General features: G+C 36.6%; 4 protein-coding genes across 4 annotated transcripts; 3 read left to right on the top strand and 1 right to left on the bottom strand.

Annotated features, from left to right (window-relative positions):
- The first annotated feature begins 341 nt into the window (after window positions 1-341).
- On the top strand, window positions 342-2,373 carry BO87DRAFT_342489 (uncharacterized protein). The gene is made up of 2 exons (XM_025620740.1): window positions 342-639; window positions 702-2,373. Exons 1-2 carry the CDS (start codon window positions 389-391, stop codon window positions 2,326-2,328), a joined length of 1,878 nt encoding a protein of 625 aa, XP_025476126.1. The 5' UTR covers window positions 342-388; the 3' UTR covers window positions 2,329-2,373.
- Window positions 2,164-5,893, bottom strand: BO87DRAFT_366778 (rRNA-processing protein UTP21). Its single transcript, XM_025621853.1, has 5 exons — window positions 5,735-5,893; window positions 4,137-5,639; window positions 3,825-4,082; window positions 3,125-3,763; window positions 2,164-3,026 (listed from the first exon to the last, which is right to left on the bottom strand). The coding sequence occupies exons 1-5, from the start codon at window positions 5,855-5,857 to the stop codon at window positions 2,442-2,444; spliced, it is 3,108 nt and encodes a 1,035-aa protein (XP_025476125.1). The 5' UTR covers window positions 5,858-5,893; the 3' UTR covers window positions 2,164-2,441.
- A 2,014-nt stretch (window positions 5,894-7,907) lies between these two features.
- BO87DRAFT_317072 (inositol polyphosphate kinase VIP1) lies at window positions 7,908-11,802 on the top strand (the record flags this gene model as incomplete). Its single annotated transcript, XM_025619755.1, has 3 exons — window positions 7,908-10,287; window positions 10,338-11,667; window positions 11,739-11,802. The coding sequence occupies 3 exons, from the start codon at window positions 7,908-7,910 to the stop codon at window positions 11,800-11,802; spliced, it is 3,774 nt and encodes a 1,257-aa protein (XP_025476124.1).
- A 358-nt stretch (window positions 11,803-12,160) lies between these two features.
- Window positions 12,161-13,877, top strand: BO87DRAFT_379741 (diacylglycerol/lipid kinase family protein). The gene has a single exon (XM_025624131.1). The coding sequence runs from the start codon at window positions 12,289-12,291 to the stop codon at window positions 13,714-13,716; it is 1,428 nt and encodes a 475-aa protein (XP_025476123.1). The 5' UTR covers window positions 12,161-12,288; the 3' UTR covers window positions 13,717-13,877.
- The last annotated feature ends 8,994 nt before the right edge of the window (window positions 13,878-22,871 follow it).

Genomic DNA, 22,871 nt, shown 5'->3' with positions numbered 1-22,871 from the left:
AATTATTATAGTCTTTACTTGTTACAGTACCTAGGCCACTAGCAATCTTTTTGTAATTTCACGAAATAGTCTAAATTTTTCAAGTCTTTCAGCCGTTTCTTACGGTCTTGTTCGTAACATCCTTCTACATTTATATCTAGTTATTATTATTTTAAGTCCTTAAAATCCGATAAATATAAGACTATCATGTATGTATCAAATAAATAAGACATGGGATAATGGTGGGCCATGTGTTAATACAAGTTGCATAATTGTGGATCAATCAGCATTCCAATTCTGTTAATATGTTTCTTTTGTGTTTCTCGCACACCCAACCTAACATCCGAGCCTTCGGTAAAGTGCAACATTACACACTGTCCGTGCTGGTGTAGTAGCCATTTTGTCCACCATGGGGATACCATTTCTCACACGTCATTTGTATCCGTTTGCCGAGGCCGTCATATTGGGAAAGTTCCAGGAAGTCCAGCACCAACAAACAGAACATGTTGAGGCTGTTGTAATAGATGGACCAAGTCTTGTTTACCATGTCTCCACGCGCCTGTTATCGCTGTCGAATACTTTCTCACAGCCAACCTGCGATGAAGTAAGCTGTGCGGTGATGGTCTACCTCTTGCAACTGAACATGCTCGGTGTGAAAATGTACAGTATATAGTCCATTGTGTTTCCTATAATAGGCCGTGTTGAAACTAAATTCCTGATAGACATAAGATATACTTTGACGGGGCGTTACCTGATGAGAAACGGGAAACGCGCCTTGCTCGACTGGAGAGGTCAAGAAAAAAACTTGTGACGCTCCGGACTAATTCACCACAATGCTTTCAAAAGTCTAGTAGTTCACCCAGGTCTCGCACAATAAGCCCGAAGAACATTTTGCAGAGAAGGAGCCTACCGGCAAAATATGCTAATATTCCCGAAAATCCCTTCATCGTTCCTGCGGTCTTCGAAGATCTCAAAAATCGATGGTGCAAGAAGAACATAAACAGCGTGGTAAAAGACGTTGCAGACCTGGATACTGCTTCCTTAAGCGATTTTCCCTGGAAAGATGCTGTCATGATGGTCCCAGGTGAAGCAGATACATATTGCGCCCATGTTGCTAGGCTCACCGGTTGTGCTATACTCACTAATGACTCGGATCTACTGCTTCATGACCTTGGGAAACATGGTTCCGTCGTCCTAATGGATTCAATTGAGTCGTGGACGTGCGAAATCTCTCGACATAAGCACACCTTGATACGAGCTCTGAGACTGTGTCCAAACCTAGTCGCAAACCGGCTAGGTCTGACAAGCTTGCTTCCTTTGGCTTACGAGTTGAAAAGTCATCCAGACACTGGTTTGAAACAGTTAATACAGCAATCAAAGGAAAAAGACGAATCCTCCGAACATATACCGGGATATTGTCACTTTGTGGAAGAATACAAAAGCAGACCAAGCCTTTCCCAGGAAATGCTATGTGAAAGCTATCCCCAACACCTTGATCCAAGGATATCAGAGCTATTCTCATTGCGTGGGAGAATTCAGGACTCCTCAGGACAGTTATGCATGTATCTCGTCCTTCTGAATGAGGACCCTGCGCGACAATGTGCATGGGCTCAGGGCAAGCTGTATAGAAGCATGGCGTATACCGCTCTCAATATATCTTTCTCTGCTGACGAAAGCATAGCTTTCGTCGACGAGTATGTCCGACGAGGAAGTAGAATTACAACAGACCGCATACCACTGGGAAATAGGGAGTGGCTTCTGCTGGAAATGAGGTCACTATGTTCACTTTTGGACACAGTACATCTTCAGTCGGGGCTTGAAACTGCTTCGCCAGCATATTGGAGAATCCTCGCATTCTATATAATTCACTATGAGCAAACCGGTTCTGCTATCAATCATACGGAGCATTTAAGGCGACTGTTAATGTTGGGAAACGGTGACAATCTTGATTGGGCTGATGTCCATCTAATGGCGCAGATGCAATCCGTGCTATATTCATTGAGGATTCTCAGACAGATCCTTGGGTTTACAGGGTTTACCGACGATCTGACACTTCGAACTAGGACTATATTGGATAACTTGCCCCCGCTCTCTATTCTGATGAGACCTGTACACGAGATGATTCAGGAATTTCGCACTGATTGCTCCGTCAGTGACCTTGTAGATCGGCTGGTTAAGCTCATGGGAAATAGCTCATATGAAGACTCCCCAGACTACATGGCCGAGTCGCACACAGGTCGAGATGAGTCTGCATCGTCACCCACAGAAGTTAATGGATCTGGGGATGCCCGAGCTAGTCGATCTACCAGGACGCTAGCTAACATGTACGAATTACTTTCAGAGCAATGAATTTACATCCCTATGTACCGAAACATCACTATACATCGAATTGTGCTATAATGAAGACCATTCATGTTAGCTCGTGTGGCCCAACTTTCCAGAAAGTAGATACGAAAATATCATCAGCGTGTAGACCGCAAGAACCCAACTACTCCTCTGCAGTAACCGACCAATCCAGCCAAGCGCTCTGCCTCCCGCTGCAGTGCCTGACTCCATCCCGTAAGGGCAGATTTCAAAGCGTTTTCGTCGTCCACATTGGTACCAGAGCATTCTGCCACAATATCGGCATGTATTCTCAGAAATACTGCCATCCATGTGTTGACGAGCTCAAAGTCTCTTCTCGATCCCAGGCGAGTAGATAACGCGGAGACAAAGGCGGATAGCTCAGAGTAACCGTTTCGTACCTGTGGATCCAGTGACCTAATCTCAAGGTCTGCCTTTGCTGGAGGCATACCTTTCAAGTGCTCAACAAACGAATCGAAGTTTCCCGAGACATAACCTGAATGTAGAAGATCACTGAAACGCGTGCTCATAATTCCGGACGTATCCTTGGAATTGTGGAGTTTCGCGATTCGCGAGCGCTCAGCAACCGTGCCCTCACTTGATGTATTCGGGTCACTATCGGGGAGCTTTTGTTCACCAGCAGCTGGAAGAAAGAATGGAGCCTTCTGGGGGGCTTTCGGTGGATCTTTAGGTTTGTTGCGTTCCTGGCAGAGGTCAGAAGCTAATCATTAGGCCAAGGCGAGGCACATTATCTATCTGATAAACATGCAGCTGTAACAGCAAAAAGCGGGAAAGGGCTCACCTTGATTAAGTTCAACTGAAGCAACGTTTGCCACTTGCTCTTAGGAACAACACTAAGAGTGACCATATCCCCGTTGAGCTGTTCGATGGATGGTAACGGGCCGTCCACTTCCGCTTCATCAGAGCCATCTGAAAATGCTGCTTCGATAACTCCAGGATAGCCGTCGTTGGAAGAAGTGGGGATGTGAACATTTGTCATGGCATGCTCATCCACATTCCGCGTTGAGATAGGTACAAACAAACTTTTGTTGGACCAAAGGCTGATCCCTACCCCGTCAGCATGTGCAGTAGCCAAGAACTCGCCCGTTGAGGACATCGCCAAAGAGGTGCATGTGCTTGAGGCGCGGAATACATCAATGAGATGGCCAGTTGGTAAATCCCAAACGCGGATTGTAGAGTCCATGGAAGCTGCAATGATCCAGCGTCCATCGGTTGAGAAAGTGAGATCATTGATTTGGCCCACGCATCCCCAAAATTCACGAATGACTTTCTTGGTTTCAACATCAACAACGCGAATTGAGAGGTCGTCACAGCTAAATGCAACAAGCTCGTTTGTGTGGTTGCTTCGAAGTCCAATGATAGAAGTCATAGGATACCAATCAAGCTGATCAACCAGGTGACCCGACACTAGGTCCCAAAACTGATTTGGAATGAAAACCTCAGTACAATTTAAATCAGGCACAGAGGGGAGTTGGTCTTACCTTGACTTTACCGTCGAGTCCACAACTAATAACAGTTCGATTCAGTCCATCAATCATCAAGCCAGTGACTGCTTTGGTGTGTTTGATATCATGGCTCTCAGAGATGAGCGACGGAGTAGGCCGTTGTTTAAGATCACCCTTGGGAGACTTGGCTGGGAAGCTCTGTCTGTATAGACCAGATTGCATGTTGAACATGTCAATGGTACCTCCCGCAGACCCAATTATTGCGAAGGTTCCGCAACGTGAAAGAGCCACACTCTATCACAAAGACATCAGAAAGAAAGTTCTCGATATACCGAGGTATTTGCTTACCTTGACTTCAGTTCCATCGCTGGTTTCGAACGCCCAACGCCCGGCTTTCTTTTTGCCCCAGAACCATGTTCGAGCATATTTATCTCCACGATGGCCAGTAACTATACTTTCCCAGCCCGTCTTGCTCGAATCTTCTGCTCTTGTTGTTTTAGGATTCGCCCAGATGGGGCCGGACGTCGTGGTGCCCATCCCGCCATCGCGGTTCAGGGAGCAGGCGATACAGGTGATTTCCGGTGCCCGGAAGTCGGTTTCCAAATTAGCATGCGTGACACCAGTATAGGTGCTGGGTGCACCCCTTCTTTTGGATTTGTGTTCAACGGCTCCCTGAGAAATCTCGGTGTTCTGGCTATCCTTCCGTACACTGAAACCCCAGAGGCTGCAATCCTTACTAGCGCTCAGCAACCACTTTCCACTGAATTCAGAGCCATCAGACCCTGAAGGCAAGAACTCTAGGGCAGTAATTGCAGCCGAATGCCCACTCCTTATGTGAAGAGGCCTGGGAATATGCGAGAATGGAATTTCATCGAAAACCCATGTCTTGAGAGAATTATCTTTCCCAGATGAGACCAGGACAGGCTGGCCGTCCAGGAACTGTAAATGGCTTATTCCCGAACCCGACTCACCAGCGAGTGCATGTGCCCGGCGGAGGACGCCCATCGCCCTTCCACCGTTGTTCAGGTCCCATATAGTGACATCACCACTTTCAACAGAACCAGTCACCATCATGCCAGCAGTTCGTCCATGTTCGCCCGCACCTAGGCCATCTTGCCGAAAAGCGAGCGATGTGACGCAGTCCATTTGTGGAGAGCCTGCACGCAAGGTCATAGCCAGTTGGCATGTCTCAACATTACAGATAGATAGTGCCCCACTCTTGTATGCAATGGCAATCAGGGATAACGCGGGTGTTGGTTGAAGAGCAGTCACTGCACCTGCATGTGCTGACATTGGGGGCATTGAATATACTAGCCTCCCGGTCTTTACATTCCAGATGTCAACCTTTCCGTCACATCTGCCAACGAATACTTTGTTGAGGTATGTCGGCATGTTGCAGATTTGACCGGCATATACCGGTCCATCTGAAAGGTTACTGACACGTTGAGGTCTGAGAGTCGTGTAGTGTTGATACGAGGCATTTTTCCACACTTGAATGCACCTGCTGCTGCAGCCAACAATCCATGTGCCGAATACAAGCAGCCGTTCAATGGGCTCCGAAAACCCAGCAGGCACTTCTAAAGACGCAATCTTTTTACCTCTCTTGAACACCCATATACCCCCTTCCGAGCCGGGGCGAAGATTTCCCCATGCTGCAAAGATCCTGTCTTGCCAAGCACAAGTGGCAGTGATGATATCTGGCGTCTGAGGACGACTAATAAATACCAAGTTGAGGCCTCGCTTCAGATCGTAGGTCTGCAAGCAGCGCCCTACAGATGTGGTAATTTGGAATGTCGCTTTGCCTAGGCGGACAGAGGTGAAGGGAACTTCGGTTGATACCAGTCCTAAAGTCTGCATTAGAATTAGTATATTTCATTATATAACATCTGGGCAGCTAGCCAGCCTCCAGGTAAAACGTTCGTCAAAGTAAGGTTTTTTTTGCTTACCCGGAAGGGCGAAAAGATTTTAGATCCAGACGTTCGCGGGGATTTCTCAGTTTCCTCTGCGACTGTTCTCTTTTGCCGTTTTGCCAGAGGCAAATCAAAGCCATCATCTTTCAAAGACGGCATATTCGTTTATTTCAACTGTAATTGAGTGAACGAGGCACCAGAAAGCTGATGGTATCTAGAGTAAATATTTCTGGAGGCATATCTGCGACGGAATTATTGTATCTCCGGCTTACAGGAACCCTTCCTATTGGTCCAAATTACAGTGTGCGAAGTACGACAGTACCTACTACTTAGTACTTACTATACTAGTACTCGATAGGTACTGCGTCCAATGTAACTACTACTGGATGACAATATTATGGACTACTCTTGCGGAAACAATTTTTAGAATTTTAAGGAGATTCAATCATATTATCCTACATTGAGTGCTACTCTGGTTCAGGTGTCTTTTGAAAGTAAACTACACTAACCAGTCACAGTCACATGATCTATACCACTTGGTTCTTCCGTAATGATAATTACCACAGAAATGTAATAAAGTAAAGCTCTTTATTTGAGGGTATACACTATTTTCATACATGAACGTCTTTAGGTACGTAGGCTTTTCCAAGTCATATGACCAACTTGGGTTTGACAGTCGCATATGACTTGTTGTATTTCTTACGATTCCATAGCATGCACATATACCCTGCTGATTGGTATGGTACTGCGGAGGCAATGGCTCAGCAATTGAAACATTCATTTTGATTACTATGGTAGCATTAAGCATAGCTTTGCTTAACCGCCTGATTTTGAATCATCTACTAATATCATCTCTTGCAAAGCTAGAAAGGAAGGCCTAAATATTCTCGATTTTCGAAACACGCAATTAGTTCTAGAGCGTTTCGATGAACCAATGATGTATGTGGAACGCCACTGTAAAACAGATGACTTTGTAAGTATGCTAGTCCTCTGTAGGTTGGCCACGCTGATCGGTAGACTAAAGAATATTCTACGACGTACTGCAATCTCTAGGGCGTCTACACTTTAAAAAGTACCAAAGTATTCATTGTCTGCCCCTTTCAGAGACAAGGAGAATATACTCCATCTACCCCTCTTGACCCACAAACCCACAAATCGACCAAAATGTGGTTAAGCTGCAGAACGCGATTTGGCAGTTCAATAAAGGTAGGTACTTAGTTGATGCTACTACTACTATAAGTAGTAACTATTGCTTCGTGAGGGAATCAATGGTATGGTAGTAGTACTTATTCGATATGGTTGTATTGTGAGCACCTCCAAACAGATTCATTATATTCTTGCGCTTACTTTGGTAGAAAGGCAAGGCAACAGACAAACCGAATTCGCCATTGCCTATAGGCCTGTGTACTGTGTGTATGCTGGGAACGAGTTCAACCAGGGGTGACAATAATAAATTGTTGGTGATCCGAGTTGTGGAACTAAATTGTTAGACTCCGCACTGCATGCATTAGCTTAATACCCAAGTCGCACTGTATGTAAGTATAGTTATACACTGTATGGAGTACCAAGCAGAACAATATATCTGCGAAATGTCCTCTGTAGACCTTCAAGAACTAGATTATCTTTCAGTTAACAATTCTGATTACAATTCTATAGTACTGAACGCAGCCCGCAATCCTCAATGACCTTAGTAGTATTGAACAGAAAGCCAACCTGCGATTTGCCTTAAGCTGGACCCGGCACAACGGGAAGGTCAATACGTACGTACCCACAATGCACAATCGCTCCTGCTGGATAACCACAGGGTTTAATTGCGCCACTTTCACAGCGGTCGCCAACGGGCCAGATTCAATTGAAAGAAAGCGAGGATAGAAACAATTTCAATCTATTTCTCTTTTCTTTTCTTTTCTTTTCTCTTTTCTCACTTATTATATTTTATATCATTTTCCCCTTTCGAGGCAAAGGACCAACAAACAAACTGTACACCAAGACATATTTTCTGAGACGAAAATACGTCATTCACTGACTTTTCGTTATCTGTTGACTCCATGTTCGGCAAGCTCCTACCCAGAACCTGATCAGTGCCAACCTGTGACCAAGCTCATTTTGTCCGACATCTTCGTGCCAAATTTCTAAGCCTCCATGTTTAATGGATATCAGCGAGCCCATTGTCCCTCTTTCTAGTGACGTTGGCACCACAGTCCCCAGTATGGAAGCGAAGCCAGACTCCCGAGCATCGTCGCCGAGTGTAGGCTCCGATCGCATAGACAAAGGCTCCTTCAGCCTCCTCTCTGAACCAACTGCCCCGAATTCTTCGAAGGGAAACATCAATGGCGTGCAGGTCCAAGGATCCCAGCCGTACCAATTCGAAAGTTCTTCAAGTAACTGGAACGTTGGACAAGGCCCTAACCCTTCAGTCCGCTCATCTAGTCGAGCGCCCAGAAGGCTCAGTGGGAGCACGGCTGCAAGCTCCATCAGTGAAGCTGAAGTCTCCGGAACACCGCACCTTGGAAGAATTGGTGTCTGTGCATTGGACGTGAAAGCTCGCAGCAAGCCTAGCCAAAACATATTGACGCGTCTTCAGTCCAAAGGTGGATTCGAAGTAATTGTCTTTGGTGACAAGGTGATCCTCGACGAAGCTGTAGAGAATTGGCCTATCTGCGAATACCTGATAGCATTCTTTTCTGATGGGTTTCCGCTGGACAAAGCTATCGCATATGCAAGACTTCGAAAGCCATTTTGTGTCAATGATCTTCCCATGCAGAAGGTATTATGGGACCGGCGTCTCTGCTTGAAGATACTAGATCAGATGAGCGTCCCGACACCCAAGAGACTGGAGGTTAACCGAGACGGAGGGCCTACCCTGGAATCCCCAGAACTCGCCGAGCATGTATATAATCTGACAGGAATGAAACTCGAGGGTCCCAGTGACGGCACTGGTGGAGGAGCCTCGAGAACAATGAACGTGAGGATATCTGACGATGGCGATTCTCTTATTGTTGACGGCAAGGTTTTCAGAAAACCTTTCGTTGAGAAGCCAGTAAACGGGGAAGACCACAATATTCATATATACTTCCCCAATGACCAGCAATATAGTGGCGGTGGTAGAAGGCTATTTCGAAAGGTCGGGAACAAAAGCTCCGAATACGACCCCGACCTTACCGTCCCCAGATCAGTCACAGAAACGGATACAAGCTACATCTATGAACAGTTCCTGAGGGTCGATAATTCAGAGGACGTCAAAGCCTATACAGTCGGTCCAGATTTCTGCCATGCAGAGACGCGGAAGTCTCCTGTGGTTGACGGACTCGTTCGCCGCAATACCCATGGAAAGGAGCTCAGGTATATAACAAAACTGAGCAAGGATGAAGCAGCCATTGCTTCTAAAATATCAAATGGATTTGGCCAGAGGATATGCGGGTTCGACATGCTTCGCGTGGGGGAGAAAAGTTATGTGATTGACGTTAACGGCTGGAGCTTTGTCAAAGACAACAATGACTATTACGACAGATGCGCTGCTATTCTGAGAGACACTTTCCTGAATGAAAGGCGCAAACTCGAAGGAATCATTGAGCCCGTCGATGCTATTCCTGCTGATTCTGGACATTCTTGGAGACATTCCATGTCTCACAGACACACCCTGAAGACCCTTTTGAAATCCCCAAGTGCATCGAAGCTTCATGGGAGCCAAGCGGGCTTAAGAAGTTCTGACACAGGCTCGTCTGATTCCATTGTTTCGCGACCAATAACTTCATCATCCGCGGAGAAGGTCGACAATGGAAACGGCCATGTAAACCCTAGTGGGCTCGATAAACTCGCGCACCCCAAGATCTATACTTCGCAGAACTCTAAGTCGTCAATATTACCAGTGGATCTACCTACCGAGGGCCTGCCGCCGCCGCCGCCGCCGCCAGCTTCGAAACACTCATGGAAGCTCAAGGGAATGGTAGCAGTCATTAGACACGCAGATCGCACACCCAAGCAGAAGTTTAAATTTACGTTTCACAGCCAGCCTTTCATTGACTTGCTCAAAGGCCATCAAGAAGAGGTAGTGATAAAGGGTGAGGCTGCATTGGCAAGCGTTTCGGATGCGGTCAAGGTTGCCATGGACCGGAATCTTGAAGATATGGACAAGTTAAAGCTGCTCCGAACGTCACTTGAGAAGAAAGGTGGCTGGCCAGGGACTAAGGTCCAAATCAAACCAATGTTTCGCAAGCGGAAGCCAGAAGAGCTACGCGGGCAGACTTCGTCGGTCCTCCCGACATCCCCTTCTGAGCCACCGCAGCATGAATTACTTGTATCTACGCAAGACCAGCATTCCGCAGAAAATGATCAACTCAGTCGACCTCAAACGCGGAGTGACTCGATATCCGGTGCAACCTTTTCGAGATTCTCTGCCGCAGAAAACGACCTGATCCTAGACAAACTCCAACTCGTGATCAAGTGGGGTGGGGAACCAACACATGCAGCACGCTATCAATCGCAGGATTTAGGGCTTAACATGCGTGATGATCTGAAGCTCATGAACAAGGAAGCATTGAATAATGTCCGCATATATACAAGCTCTGAACGGAGAGTGAGCACGAGTGGTAAGTCCAAGACAATGTGATTTCTGGTCTCATTCTAATGAGTAATATAGCCCAAATATGGGCTTGCTCCTTTCTCGATCAGAAGGAGCTTCCCGAAAATTTCATACAAGTCCGAAAAGATCTTCTGGACGACTCGAATGCTGCGAAGGATCTCATGGATAAGGTGAAAAAGAAGCTAAAGCTCCTTTTAAGGGAAGGATCCGCGCCCTCGCAGTTTACGTGGCCAAAGGACAATATCCCGGAACCATCAGTCGTGCTAGCTACTGTCGTTGAACTGATGAAGTTTCATCGGGATGTTATGAGACACAATTTCCGCAGATTTGACGAGTCATCGTCTCAGCCTTCTGGGACAGATGAAATAGATGACGGCTGCCCATCCTTCCAGCCTAACACAGGATGCGAAAAGCCTTCTTTGTCTTCCATTCAAGGAAGATGGTGTACAGGTGAAGATCCCATGCTTTTCAAAGAACGATGGGAGAAGCTTTTTGCCGAATTTTGCGATACGGAGAAGGTTGATCCCAGTAAACTTTCTGAGCTCTACGACAGCATGAAGTTCGATGCCCTTCATAACCGACAATTCTTAGAATGGGTCTTTATGCCACCCGATAGCGACGATAGTGAAGACGAAAAGCACCATTATGGCTCGAAGAATACCAGACGAGATGATTCTGTCAGTCCTAACAATGAGAGTGACGATGATAAAAATGAAGAACAAACAGAAGGCTCCATTTTTGCCCATCGGTTCGGATGGAAGAAGCGCATGCATGCATTCGAACTAATGCCACACTTCAGAGCACTTGATGACAGTTACGACCACTATTTCAAGTTGTATCCAGGCTCCAGCTCAACGAAGGCTAAGATTGATGGGAGACTTTCGAAACTGAGGGAGCTATATAAACTGGCCAAGGTACTTTTTGATTATGTGACACCGCAGGAATATGGGATAACGGACACGGAGAAATTGGAGATTGGCCTTTTGACATCCTTGCCACTCCTTCAAGGAATAGTGAGGGATTTGGAAGAGGTCCAGGCTTCGCCTGACGCAAAGTCTTTCTTCTACTTCACGAAGGAGTCACACATTTATACTCTCCTAAACTGCATCTTAGAAGGGGGGATACAGACCAAGATAGCCAGGACTGCCATTCCCGAGCTGGACTACTTATCTCAGATCTGCTTCGAGCTCTATGAGGCCAAGGACTGTGAATCTTCAACAAATTCCTACTCGATTCGGATATCAATAAGCCCTGGTTGTCATGCTTTTGATCCACTGGACGTGCAACTCGATTCCCGGCATGCCATTGGATGTGCACCAAGGAGGAGCTTGACTGCCCATCAGGACTGGAAAGAGGTTATCGAGACCTTGAAGGCGAGATTCGACACGTAAGTTACGCCCTCAAGCGCTATACATGAAATTGATACTTTCATACTGATCAGTCACTATCATCTTCCAGAGTAAAGCTTCCCAAGACATTCATCGCAGTGAACCTTAGTGATAAGCACGGATCACACTCTTGACGAGAATTCCATATATAATGGTCTCATACACGGGTTTGAGTTCCTGCCATACAGAATTTGTGGCTGTATGGTCTCTCCTTTCCCGTGTGCATGCTCTTGAGCAGGTCTTCTGGTATTAGGCTCATCTATACAGGATGTTGCGGTGCGACACATATTTCCGAGCAATCCCTTCCATGTAGAACAATCTATAGCTTACCAGCGAAAATGGCGAAACAATCATGGGGTCTTAGTTGGTCGAGTTACTTGGTGCCCGGATTGATGACATGATAGTGTTAGTGTGCCCCGCTCTTAGAGCTACTTGGGTCTAGATAGATAGTCCCGCTTAGGAAGCTGACATCCATGGACATTCCTATATATTCCGGCGTGGTCCTGACCTTCTTAGGCCGTTAGTCTACTGCTTATTGCTTCTATTCTGCTTCTTTTCACGCGTCCTTAAGCCCATTCCAATTTTTTCCGGATAGGTGACCTTTAAAACGTTCGCCCCACATGGCATCTTCTGTTGTATATACTGTCGACGTTGAGTGCTCTAATGACTGTGGTGCACACAAAGATAATATCCGGTGCATATCCCAACACGATCAAAATGAATTAATAATCGCCTGTGATAGCATTATCTCCATAGTGCCCCAAAAAAAGGACGGGGATATATTGTATCGCCTGCTATTCTTCCGGGATGGCGACGACACATGCGACCATGAGAGCAAACACACGTTACTCGAAAGCATTCAGCTAGCTACTTTACCTCCACAATTGCAAAAGCACCTGTTTACGGAGTTGCCGCCTTATCTACGTTCCTCTGGTCCTGAAGGGGCTAAGATAGATATCATTGTTTCTACCACATCTGGAACAGAAACAGGTGCGAGCTTCTGTAGCAACATCCTACAGCCGTTGCTGTCATACATCGGAGTAGCAGATTATGAGCTCCATGAGACGAAGTCGGCTCAAACTATCACAGAATTATGCTACGAAAAGTTCATTCCGCGTGCCAAGCAAAGACTTCCGCAGACAATTATTCTCCTCTCAGGTGATGGAGGCCTAACCGACATAATTGATGCGTTCCACAGTACCCTGGAGAGTCTTCTCGTGCCTCCAACCATTGCTCTCATCCCCACTGGAACAGGAAATGCTATGGCGAATTCAATAGGATTGTTGACGTACCCAACGGCTGGTTTGGTAGCATTATTACAAGGGACACCAACTAGTGTACCTACATTTGTCGCCGAACTTTCACCGGGAGCGAGATATATTATTGACGAAGGCCGTGAAAGAGTCCCCATTACACGCAATTCGGCGAGCTTTCAAGGGAACCCCAAGGTTTACGGTGGCGTTGTTGCGAGTTGGGGTCTTCATGCGGCATTGGTTGCCGATAGCGATACTGTTCAGTATCGCAAGTTTGGAGCCGATAGGTTCAAGCTAGCCGCAAAAGAATTACTCTACCCTTCTGACAGTGCCGAACCCCACAAGTTTAGCGGCAAGGTTACACTTTTCAAGTTGGACGACCAAGATAGGAAGTCGCACGAAGAACTGCTGGCGTGCACCGAGCATATGTATGTGTTGGCTAGTCTTGTCTCGAGTCTCGAGAAAAATTTCATGATTTCTCCTTGCTCAAGGCCTTTGGACGGTCGGCTGTGGATGGTTCATTTTGAGCCAATGTCGTCATCAAAGGTTATGCAAGTTATGGCTTCTGCATACCAGGCAGGGCAGCACGTGGAGGATGAAAGTGTCTCTTATGGTGAGATTGAAGGATTTCGGATTGAATTTCGTGAAGCAGACGAGAGATGGAGGCGGATCTGCATCGATGGAAAGATTATAGCGGTTGAAGATGGTGGCTGGGTGGAAATCCATAAAACTTCCAGGGCCTTACTTATGATATTGCAGCACCAGAAGGCCTCGCCCGGATTTAATGACGATTGAGATAGTTACCATGAAAGGATAAATTAGTTGCAGAGGTCATGCCTGGGGTGGCCACTGCCATAGCCCCTGGCTCAGTTACATTGTACGTTTGAAGTAGTTAAGCTTTGAAGGTCTGGCCACCCGACCCCGTTAGTTAACGTTAACTAGTTAGTTATCACTGCACTGAGTGACTAATGGTTATTGCTTGTAACTTATGTATTCCACAATCGCGCGGCCCATCTTGTAAAGCTATATAAATTTTATCTTCTATAATAATTATAATATCTTAATAACTACACTTTATATAAGTCTACAATGTTAAACAAAGATTAATAATAATAAAATCAACATATTTAAAGCATTCTGTGATAGAATAGCCTAGCTATCGTGGTAACGGCCCTCGGGATGATGTACTATGGTGATTATGGAAGTTATGAGATTATTAATAGTGGTTCTATATTTTCTTGACACCTAAAAGATGCCAATTCCTCTGCAGAAGGCTACTGATCCTTAAGAATCAGTCTATCTTATAGATATAAACTATCTTTATCATTACTAGACAATTCTATTATATTTAATAATTAATTTCTTATTTAGTTAACAGGCTTTCTATCCTGACAAGTAAATTTTATTATATTCTGATTCTTCTTTTTTAATTATCTAAGGAAGATGCCATTCCTTGAAGATAGTAAAGAAAGAAAGATATCTAGTAATTATATTAATTTAGAATTATTATTAAATACTATTTCTACTACTGAGAAAATCTAATAATTAAAAAATCATGTCTATTGATTAGAACAAGCTATTAATCTGTAAAGAAGAATAACTTATTTTTAGAAGAATAATTTTCTAGATAAAATCTTCTTTAGATATTATTAATTCTCTTCCGAATCAGAAAAAGATAAGGGAGAGATTAAGTTTAAAGATATTTTTTATTTTATCTTAAACTTTAATTTTTAAAAATATTAAGAATAGATTACTGATCTGGAATATATATTTCAAGAAGTTTCTAAGAAGTATTTCTCTGAGAAATATAAGATATTTATTATTATTAATTATATAGATCCTGCGTGTAAATAAAGATAGTATTATTTTATTAATAATAAAAATCTGGAAGTAAGATAATTTCTTAAGAAATTATAATTCTAGTTTAAGAATTAAATTCTTACTCTAATCTAGAATACTGTTATCTTTTAATTAAATATTATAATTTAATTTAAACAGGCTTGCCAGTAATATAGTCAAGATCTAAGAAAATTTTATACTTATTTTAATATCTTAAAATAATATTTTTCTTATCAGGTAGAGAAAAAAAGAGTTTTATTATACTTTATTAAATTATTATTTAATTTTAATTATTATATTCAAGAGCATGTTTCCTATTTACTAGAAAAATAGGATAAAATAATAGCTATTACTATTTATTATTATAAATTATAGAATAATAAACAGAAATATAAGTGAAAAGATAATTAATTTAATATTTATAAATTATATAAATGTCTCTAAGATTATTTTAATAAACTAATTAAAGAAGATATATTAAACCGCAAGGAAAATCCTATTAGAAAAAATAGTAATTAATTATGATACTTTATATATAATAATATCCAGTATTTTATAAATTAATATCTTATTAAAAGTAAGAAGATTTAATCTGCTAAAACCTATTAATATTTATTAGATTCTGAGAGAAAAGTGGAGGAGTTAAAATAAATCCTATAATTTTAATTTCTTTATTTATAGTAGAAACTACCTATTATTTTTATATCTCTATTTATATTTAAAACAGTCTTGAAATATTTACAGACTTAGATAATTATATTAAAATAGATATTATTAACTATTAATTTACTAAGATATATTATCTTTAATATATTCTAGTCACTGTATCTAGAATTAAAGCTATTAATTAAATTACTATTTTTATTTATAATATATAAAAAGTCTTTTTTATTACTACTAATTTACAGGGAAGTACCCGTACTTTTAAATAGTATTATATAAGAATTAACTAAGATCCTTATTTAAAGAGTAGTCTAATTCTGTTATTAATAACTATACTTCAAGATTTCTATATTAATTTATCAGTATAAAATTAATAATAATAGTTCAGTATACTATCTATTTCTTTTCTTTTTACTATCTAATTTAATAAAATAATCTAGAACTCAGTAAGAATATATATTATTATTAAGTTTTCTGAAAATATTTAACTACCAGAGGAAAGACTTTTTAATTTATTTTTAAATTTAGAGATAATTCTAATCAAACTCTAGAAATTCTGAGATATATTCTTTATAAATTTCTTTTAATAATTTTTTTCTTATAGTTCTGCGGACCATATTATCAATATTAAATTTAATAAAATATCTTTTTATAATTCTATATATTCTTTATCAGAAACTGAACTTAAGATTCTATAAAAATATATTAAAGAAAATTTAAAATTAAATTAAATTTAATTTTTAAAGAGTCCTGCAGGGGCCTCTATTCTTTTTATATTTAAAAAAAATAATAATTTATATCTTTATATAGACTACAGAGATCTTAATAAAGTTTCTATTAAGAATTATTACTCTTTATCTCTTATTTCAGAGATTCTTAATAGAGTCTCGGGCAGTAAATATTTTTTAAAAATTAATATTAAAGATACTTACTACTGAATCTGTATTAAGAAAAATAATAAATAAAAGATAATATTTTATATTTAATATAATTATTTTAAATATACTGTCATGCTATTCAGATTAATTAATATTTTTATAATATTCTAAAATTATATATATATAATACTTCGTGGATTTCTTAATAACTTTTATATAATATATTTAGATAATATCCTTATTTTTTCACTAGATAAAGAATTCTATATAAAGTATATTTATCAAGTATTAGAAAGATTTTAAGAAACTTAATTCTATATAAAATTATCTAAGTATTTGTTTTATTAATCCCAAGTTAAATTCTTAGAATATATTATTAATACTAATAAAGTATCCATGGATCCTTAATAAGTAAATAATATTATTTTATAATTAATTTCTGAAAGTTATTATAATATCCAGATCTTTCTAGAATTCTGCAACTTTTACTGTTAATTTATTTAAAATTATTTATAAATTATCTTATCTCTTATCTCTCTATTTCATAAAATAATTAATAATTAAAAATCTAAAAAAATCTGTCTAAATCTATATAAGCAGCTTGTTTTTTACTACTTAATCACTATCTTTTAATAAGTATCTTTATTAATATACTTTAATCCTGTAAAATCTTAATATTTAAAAACTAATATATTAAAGAAAGGAATGAGTAGTATTCTATCTTAATCTAATAATAAGAATATATTTTATCCAGTTACTTTCTGATCTCATAAATTCTTTAATATTAAATTAAATTATGGTACTCCAGATCAAGAATTATTTATTATTATTTATTTCTTTAAATAGTAGTGACAGTATTTCAAAGGTACTTTCTAAATTATTAAAGTCTTATCTAATTATTTAAACTTATAATTTTTTATATATTAAACCAGGATTAACAGGAGACAAGCTTAATAACTTATAAGTCTAATTTCTTATAATTTTATTATTAAATATAGAATAGGAAAGTTAAATCTAGTAGATAAACTCTCTAGAATATTTTTTAAATCTTAAGTAAAGCCTGCTTCTGGTGCTACCTGTGCGAATGATGAACGAATTGTAGTATTGTCTTTCCTTTTGTTGTCTCGTTACTCTAAACTATCGGCGGGGAGGTTGGCCTTCCTTGCAAGGCGGCCGCTGGTGGCAGAATCACGTGGCGGAACCTAGCAGGTTTATCCAAGTTGTTGGTAGCCAGCACTAACAACTTCCTCCTTGTCGGAAACAAAAGAAAAGAACAGGATTCATGCAGTTGGTCTGTCAATGATTGTTCGCCTAGGTAGAATAGCTTTGTTCAACACAGTCTAGCTGTTTGCTTAGTTTGGTAAAGTATATATTAATAGTTTCGAGCAGGCCTAGAAGTCACGTGGTCATGTTATCCTGGACAGGCTGTTATGGTTTAATATTATTAATAAGTACTTGGACCGTGGTAATATTAGTAGTAAAATATAATTTAATAATAATGCTGTGGACAGTGGTCAAGTCTCCTGTAGTATCTATCTAGTAGATAATTTATTATAAATAACATGTAATACAGCCTGTAGTAGATATCTTGTATTATTTATTCAGATTAGTAGTATATTCTGTAAGAGGATCAGTATCTTTAATAGTAAGTTTAATCTTAATATTATCTTTAATAGTAGGTTTAATCTTAATATATAGTACAGTAGATTGAGTGATAAGCAGCTTAATAATTAGTCCAGTAGCAGGTTTGATAACTGGTTCCGTAATAGATTAAGTAGTAAGTAATTTAATAGTAAATGGCTTAATAGTTGGTTTCTTATTCTTAAAATAATTAATTAAATCTGAGAATATGGTGTTAGGCGTGTTATGTATAAAAGTAAAATCCTGGATTAAAATAGTAAAATTAGATAAGAACTAATCTAGTAGGGCAGCTTGTCCAGTAGTAATATTAATTACTATAAAACTTATAGTAGAGTATCTGATAGAATATTAAGAACTATCTTTTATAGATAGAGAATTATTACTTGATAAACAGAATAGTATAATAAATAGAAATATCAGATTAAGATCAGAGAAAAAGCTATAAGTTAATATAAAGATTAAATTGAGATCACGGGATAGTAAATAATTAGTGCTAACTAATTAATAAATTATAGAATAAATAAATATAACATGCAGTTTATCTTTATAAGTATTATTAGTTTTAATTAACTGATAAACTGTAGACTTAGTAAGAAGCTAATATAATTTATTCTTATTAATCTTATTAGTATTATTATCAGTTTTATTTTCATTATCTGTGTCTGTGTTATTTTCAGAGATGGGAATATTATTCTGAATTATAAATTATAACTCTGTATTAATTCTTATAATAGTAAATCTTATTTTATTAATTTTAAAAAGTAATACAGTTATTATCAGTCCCTCGCGTTATATATAATTTAAGGATTAAAGAGGATATCTATTATATATAGTTTCTAAATATTAATATAAGTAATTTTATATATTATATTTAGTATTTATTATAGCAGCTATAAATATATCTTTATTAATAATTCCCAGCTTACAGATCAGGTTGAACTTCTATATAATCTATTTATATTAGAAGTTATATATCAAGTTCTTTGCATAAACTTAAATATTAAGTAACTGGATAAAATAGATAATAAAATTATTCTTAATAAACTAGAGCTTTACTTCTCTGCTTATATACTTTATTATTAATTAAATTATTAATTTAATAATCATTTATCTATCAGCTATAGTAAATTTCTACAGACTATTATTTATCTCAGACTTCAGATAGACAGGCTTAAAGGCTTGTATAATAATAATATTTATATTTATTAATATTTTCAGAAACAAATCTGTTATTTATCTAACCTGGATAGATTTATCTTTTATCTCTGTTTTTTTAGATATTTTTAAAGTAACTGGCTTAGTATTCCAGAACTGGTTTTGCATGTATATATACTAATCCGGTTATATATAAGCCAGCATATATAGAAAATAGGAGATCTTATTCTTCTTAATATTATAATTTATTATATCTAGTTTATTTAATATTAGTTTAGATATGGCCTTATAATGATATTTAGATTCTGGAGAGAAAGATATATTTATATATTATTAATTATAATATCTTATCTTTATTAGAATATTTATAGACTTTGCTTTTAGCATCTCATGGATTTTATAAAATACTGAGATATTTACTCTATATTTTCTCTTAAATTACTGGACTGCTATCTAAAACTCTTATAAAATATTATAGTAATATTTGTATAGTATATAGCAAAGACTGCTGATATACTATTTAAAAGCTTGAATATATATAACAAGGTTTAAAGTATTATTTAATATTTTATTTAGTATAATCTTTTCAGCTTCCTATTCGGGGATATCAGTATTAATACTTATAAGTATAGTATTAAAAAAATAGTATAGTAATTATAAAGCAGTGAGATATTAAGTACTAAGAAAATTATATTATAAATTAATAAAGTTATTAGATAAGGAGTCAAGATGGGTATAGTTATTATTTATTAGAAAGAAAAGATTTATATAGATAATAAAATTATTAAATATAATAGTATTAATAATAAAATAAAAGAAAAAAAAATATAAAAGCATATCAGTAAGCATGATAGAGATAAATAAATAACTGAGATAAGAAATATAAATTAAATAATAAAAAATATTAGAAAGATTATTAGTAAATAACCTATTATTTACGGTCTTGTAGGCAATACTTTGACTAAAAAAAATATTTTTAGTTAAAGTTATAAACTAGATCTATTATATTATAAAGTTAGTTTAACAGATACTATTAGTTATACTGGTCATTATAATCTTTTTATTTAATAAGATAGAGATATTTTTCTTAATCTGTCTTTATTATAGTGGTTTTTTTATTAAACAGTACTTTAATCTTATATAACTTAAACTTATTTATATTATCTTTAATATAGACTGGTCCTGGTTTCTCTATATTTCTATTAAATAAATTAATCCCGGGATAGGATTTAAGATAAGCTACTAAGATAATAAGATATAATTTTTAATCTGATAAGAAATTAAGTTTATATACTAGTTACCTGATCTGCTTAATAATCTTGAATAGTCTAGTATACTAGTTACTTAATTTATAAGTAAGAGTAGCTTCTGTAGTATATTCTTTATATAGCTTAAGTATAACTAGATTATTTTTAGTAAAGATAATAAATTTATATTTTATATTATAGATCCTTTTTATAAATATAGCCGTGATTTATAAAGTATTATGAATAATAATATAGAACAGTATATTTTTACTAGAATTATCTAACAGTATAAGATTAGAGATTATAGATAATTAAATATTATATATTAATTTATAAGATAAAGTATCAGTGGACATATTTTGACTGTTATTAAAAATTAACTGGATATATAATAACAGTAAATACTATTTAAAAAGATCTTGTAAGCTAGTAATCTAGTAGTATAAATAGATTTTTATAAGTTAATTAGTTATCTTACTCTGGCTATTTATTTAGTTATAATAGATTATAAAATATCAGAGTTTTATTTCTAGATTTATTTAAATAATATACCAGAGTTTCTTCAGCTATTTAGAGTCTTAGTCATTAATAATAATATAGGATATATCCCAGTTACTTATTATTAAATAATCTAAAAATACTTGAGTCCATTAGATTGCTATCCAGTCTTTACTACTAGAAATAAATATTATTTATTTAGTAAACTTATCTATAACTGAATATACTATATCATATTATCTGTCTAGCAGAGTAAGAATAATATTAATTATTATTATATGAAATAGTACTGATAGAAATATAATTAATTAAAGAGAATTATGAATAAGATAGTAGTAAGTATATTTCTTAATATATTTTAGATAATAATAAATATATATCTTTATCTAGTACCTAGCATGGTTAAAGATAAGGCCTTAGAGCTAATCTAAGATATATTCTAGATCTAGATATTCTTATTAGTCATATACTAGCTTAAGAGTCTTATAGAGTAATATATATAATATATAAAAGCTGTTATTAAAGTTATATAATAAATTATCTGTTTTATAGAATAGTAAAATAAATAGATTAATAATACTTTTATTTTTATATAGGACCTGCAGAATAGCTGATTACTATTTATTAGTCTTATACTCTTTTTTAACTTTTTATTTAAAATCTGGATATAACTGGATTATGCAGATTATATAGTTACTATAATAAACAGTAACTAGTCTATTTCCTGGATTAATCTTAATTCTAAAGAATACTTCTAGAAAATAAAGTTCTGGTTTATTCTTACAGTATAATAGAAGACAGGAAAATATATTCAGGATTAAATAAGTTTTACCAGACTTATGGTAGATTTCTAATTAGAATAATTATAGATACTGTAATATATATACTAAGTATAGATTTAGCTTCTCCGGGAAGATTATTATTATTAACCAGATTTATTTAATTATATTAATTGTTCTGGTATAGTCTGTATAAATTATTATTTAACAGATAGTTTTAATATAATATTAAACTTTATAGATAATCTATATAAGGCCAAAGATCTCCAGTTTAATTAATTAGTAGTTCTGTTTAGCTGGTGTCAGCTGTCAAGATAAAAAAAATATTAGTTAAATAATATCTTGATCTGGCGGGCCTTTTAAATCTTAATTTTTATTATATAACTTATTATCAGGAGTATCAAGAGTTATATAAAAAAGTATGCTGTTATGACTTCTTTTCTTTAAAGAATTAATATTAATACACAGGGTATATAACTTGTTAAAATAGATTAATAAAAAAGAATTAATAAATAATTTCTAAATTATTTGAAAAGTCTTCTTTTTTATTAGAAATAGTTATATTACTGGTATAGCTCTTGTCTATTATTTATAAATTTCTTTAATAATGCCAGCAGATATTATTATAATAAATAATATCTTGTGAGCTTGTAATGGTTTAATAATAATAATATATATTAGAATATATATATTTAATTATTGAGTAAATCTAATATAGTAGTTAAGATTGGACAAGTTAGTAGAGAATACTATGTTAGAAATAGCTTCCAGTTTCTTTTTTATAGCAGTTATTTCTAGACTATCAATGTTTTAGCTAAGTAGCTGGATTATTAGAAAAATAATATAAGACTTTTTTAATACTAAGATGATCTGCATTTTATTATACTTGTAAAATAACTATTTAAAATATATAATATAATTATTAAATAACTTACTATAACAGAGAAAATTATTAATATAAATATATAAAAAGATATACATACGCTGAAATATGTTGTTGACTTGGTATTAGATATATAATATACTGTTAAGAAAGCCCATTAATATAATTTTAAGAAATTCTTAGCTGTAATGGGTAATAATACTAGTATATTTCTAGGATAATAGATATACTGGTTATTAGTAAAATATAGATACTGTATTTATAATAAAGAGATATATATCTCCAGTTATTTTAATAATAATCTTCTATTAGAATGGCACGGGGTATATATCAGATATAATATTATTATTAAGATTATAAATATTAA

Source organism: Aspergillus neoniger (genome assembly GCF_003184625.1).
Source record: "Aspergillus neoniger CBS 115656 unplaced genomic scaffold BO87scaffold_35, whole genome shotgun sequence".
Lineage (NCBI taxonomy): Eukaryota > Fungi > Ascomycota > Eurotiomycetes > Eurotiales > Aspergillaceae > Aspergillus > Aspergillus neoniger.
Note: the sequence above shows the minus strand (reverse complement) of the source record. Positions and strands in the feature narration are given on the sequence as shown.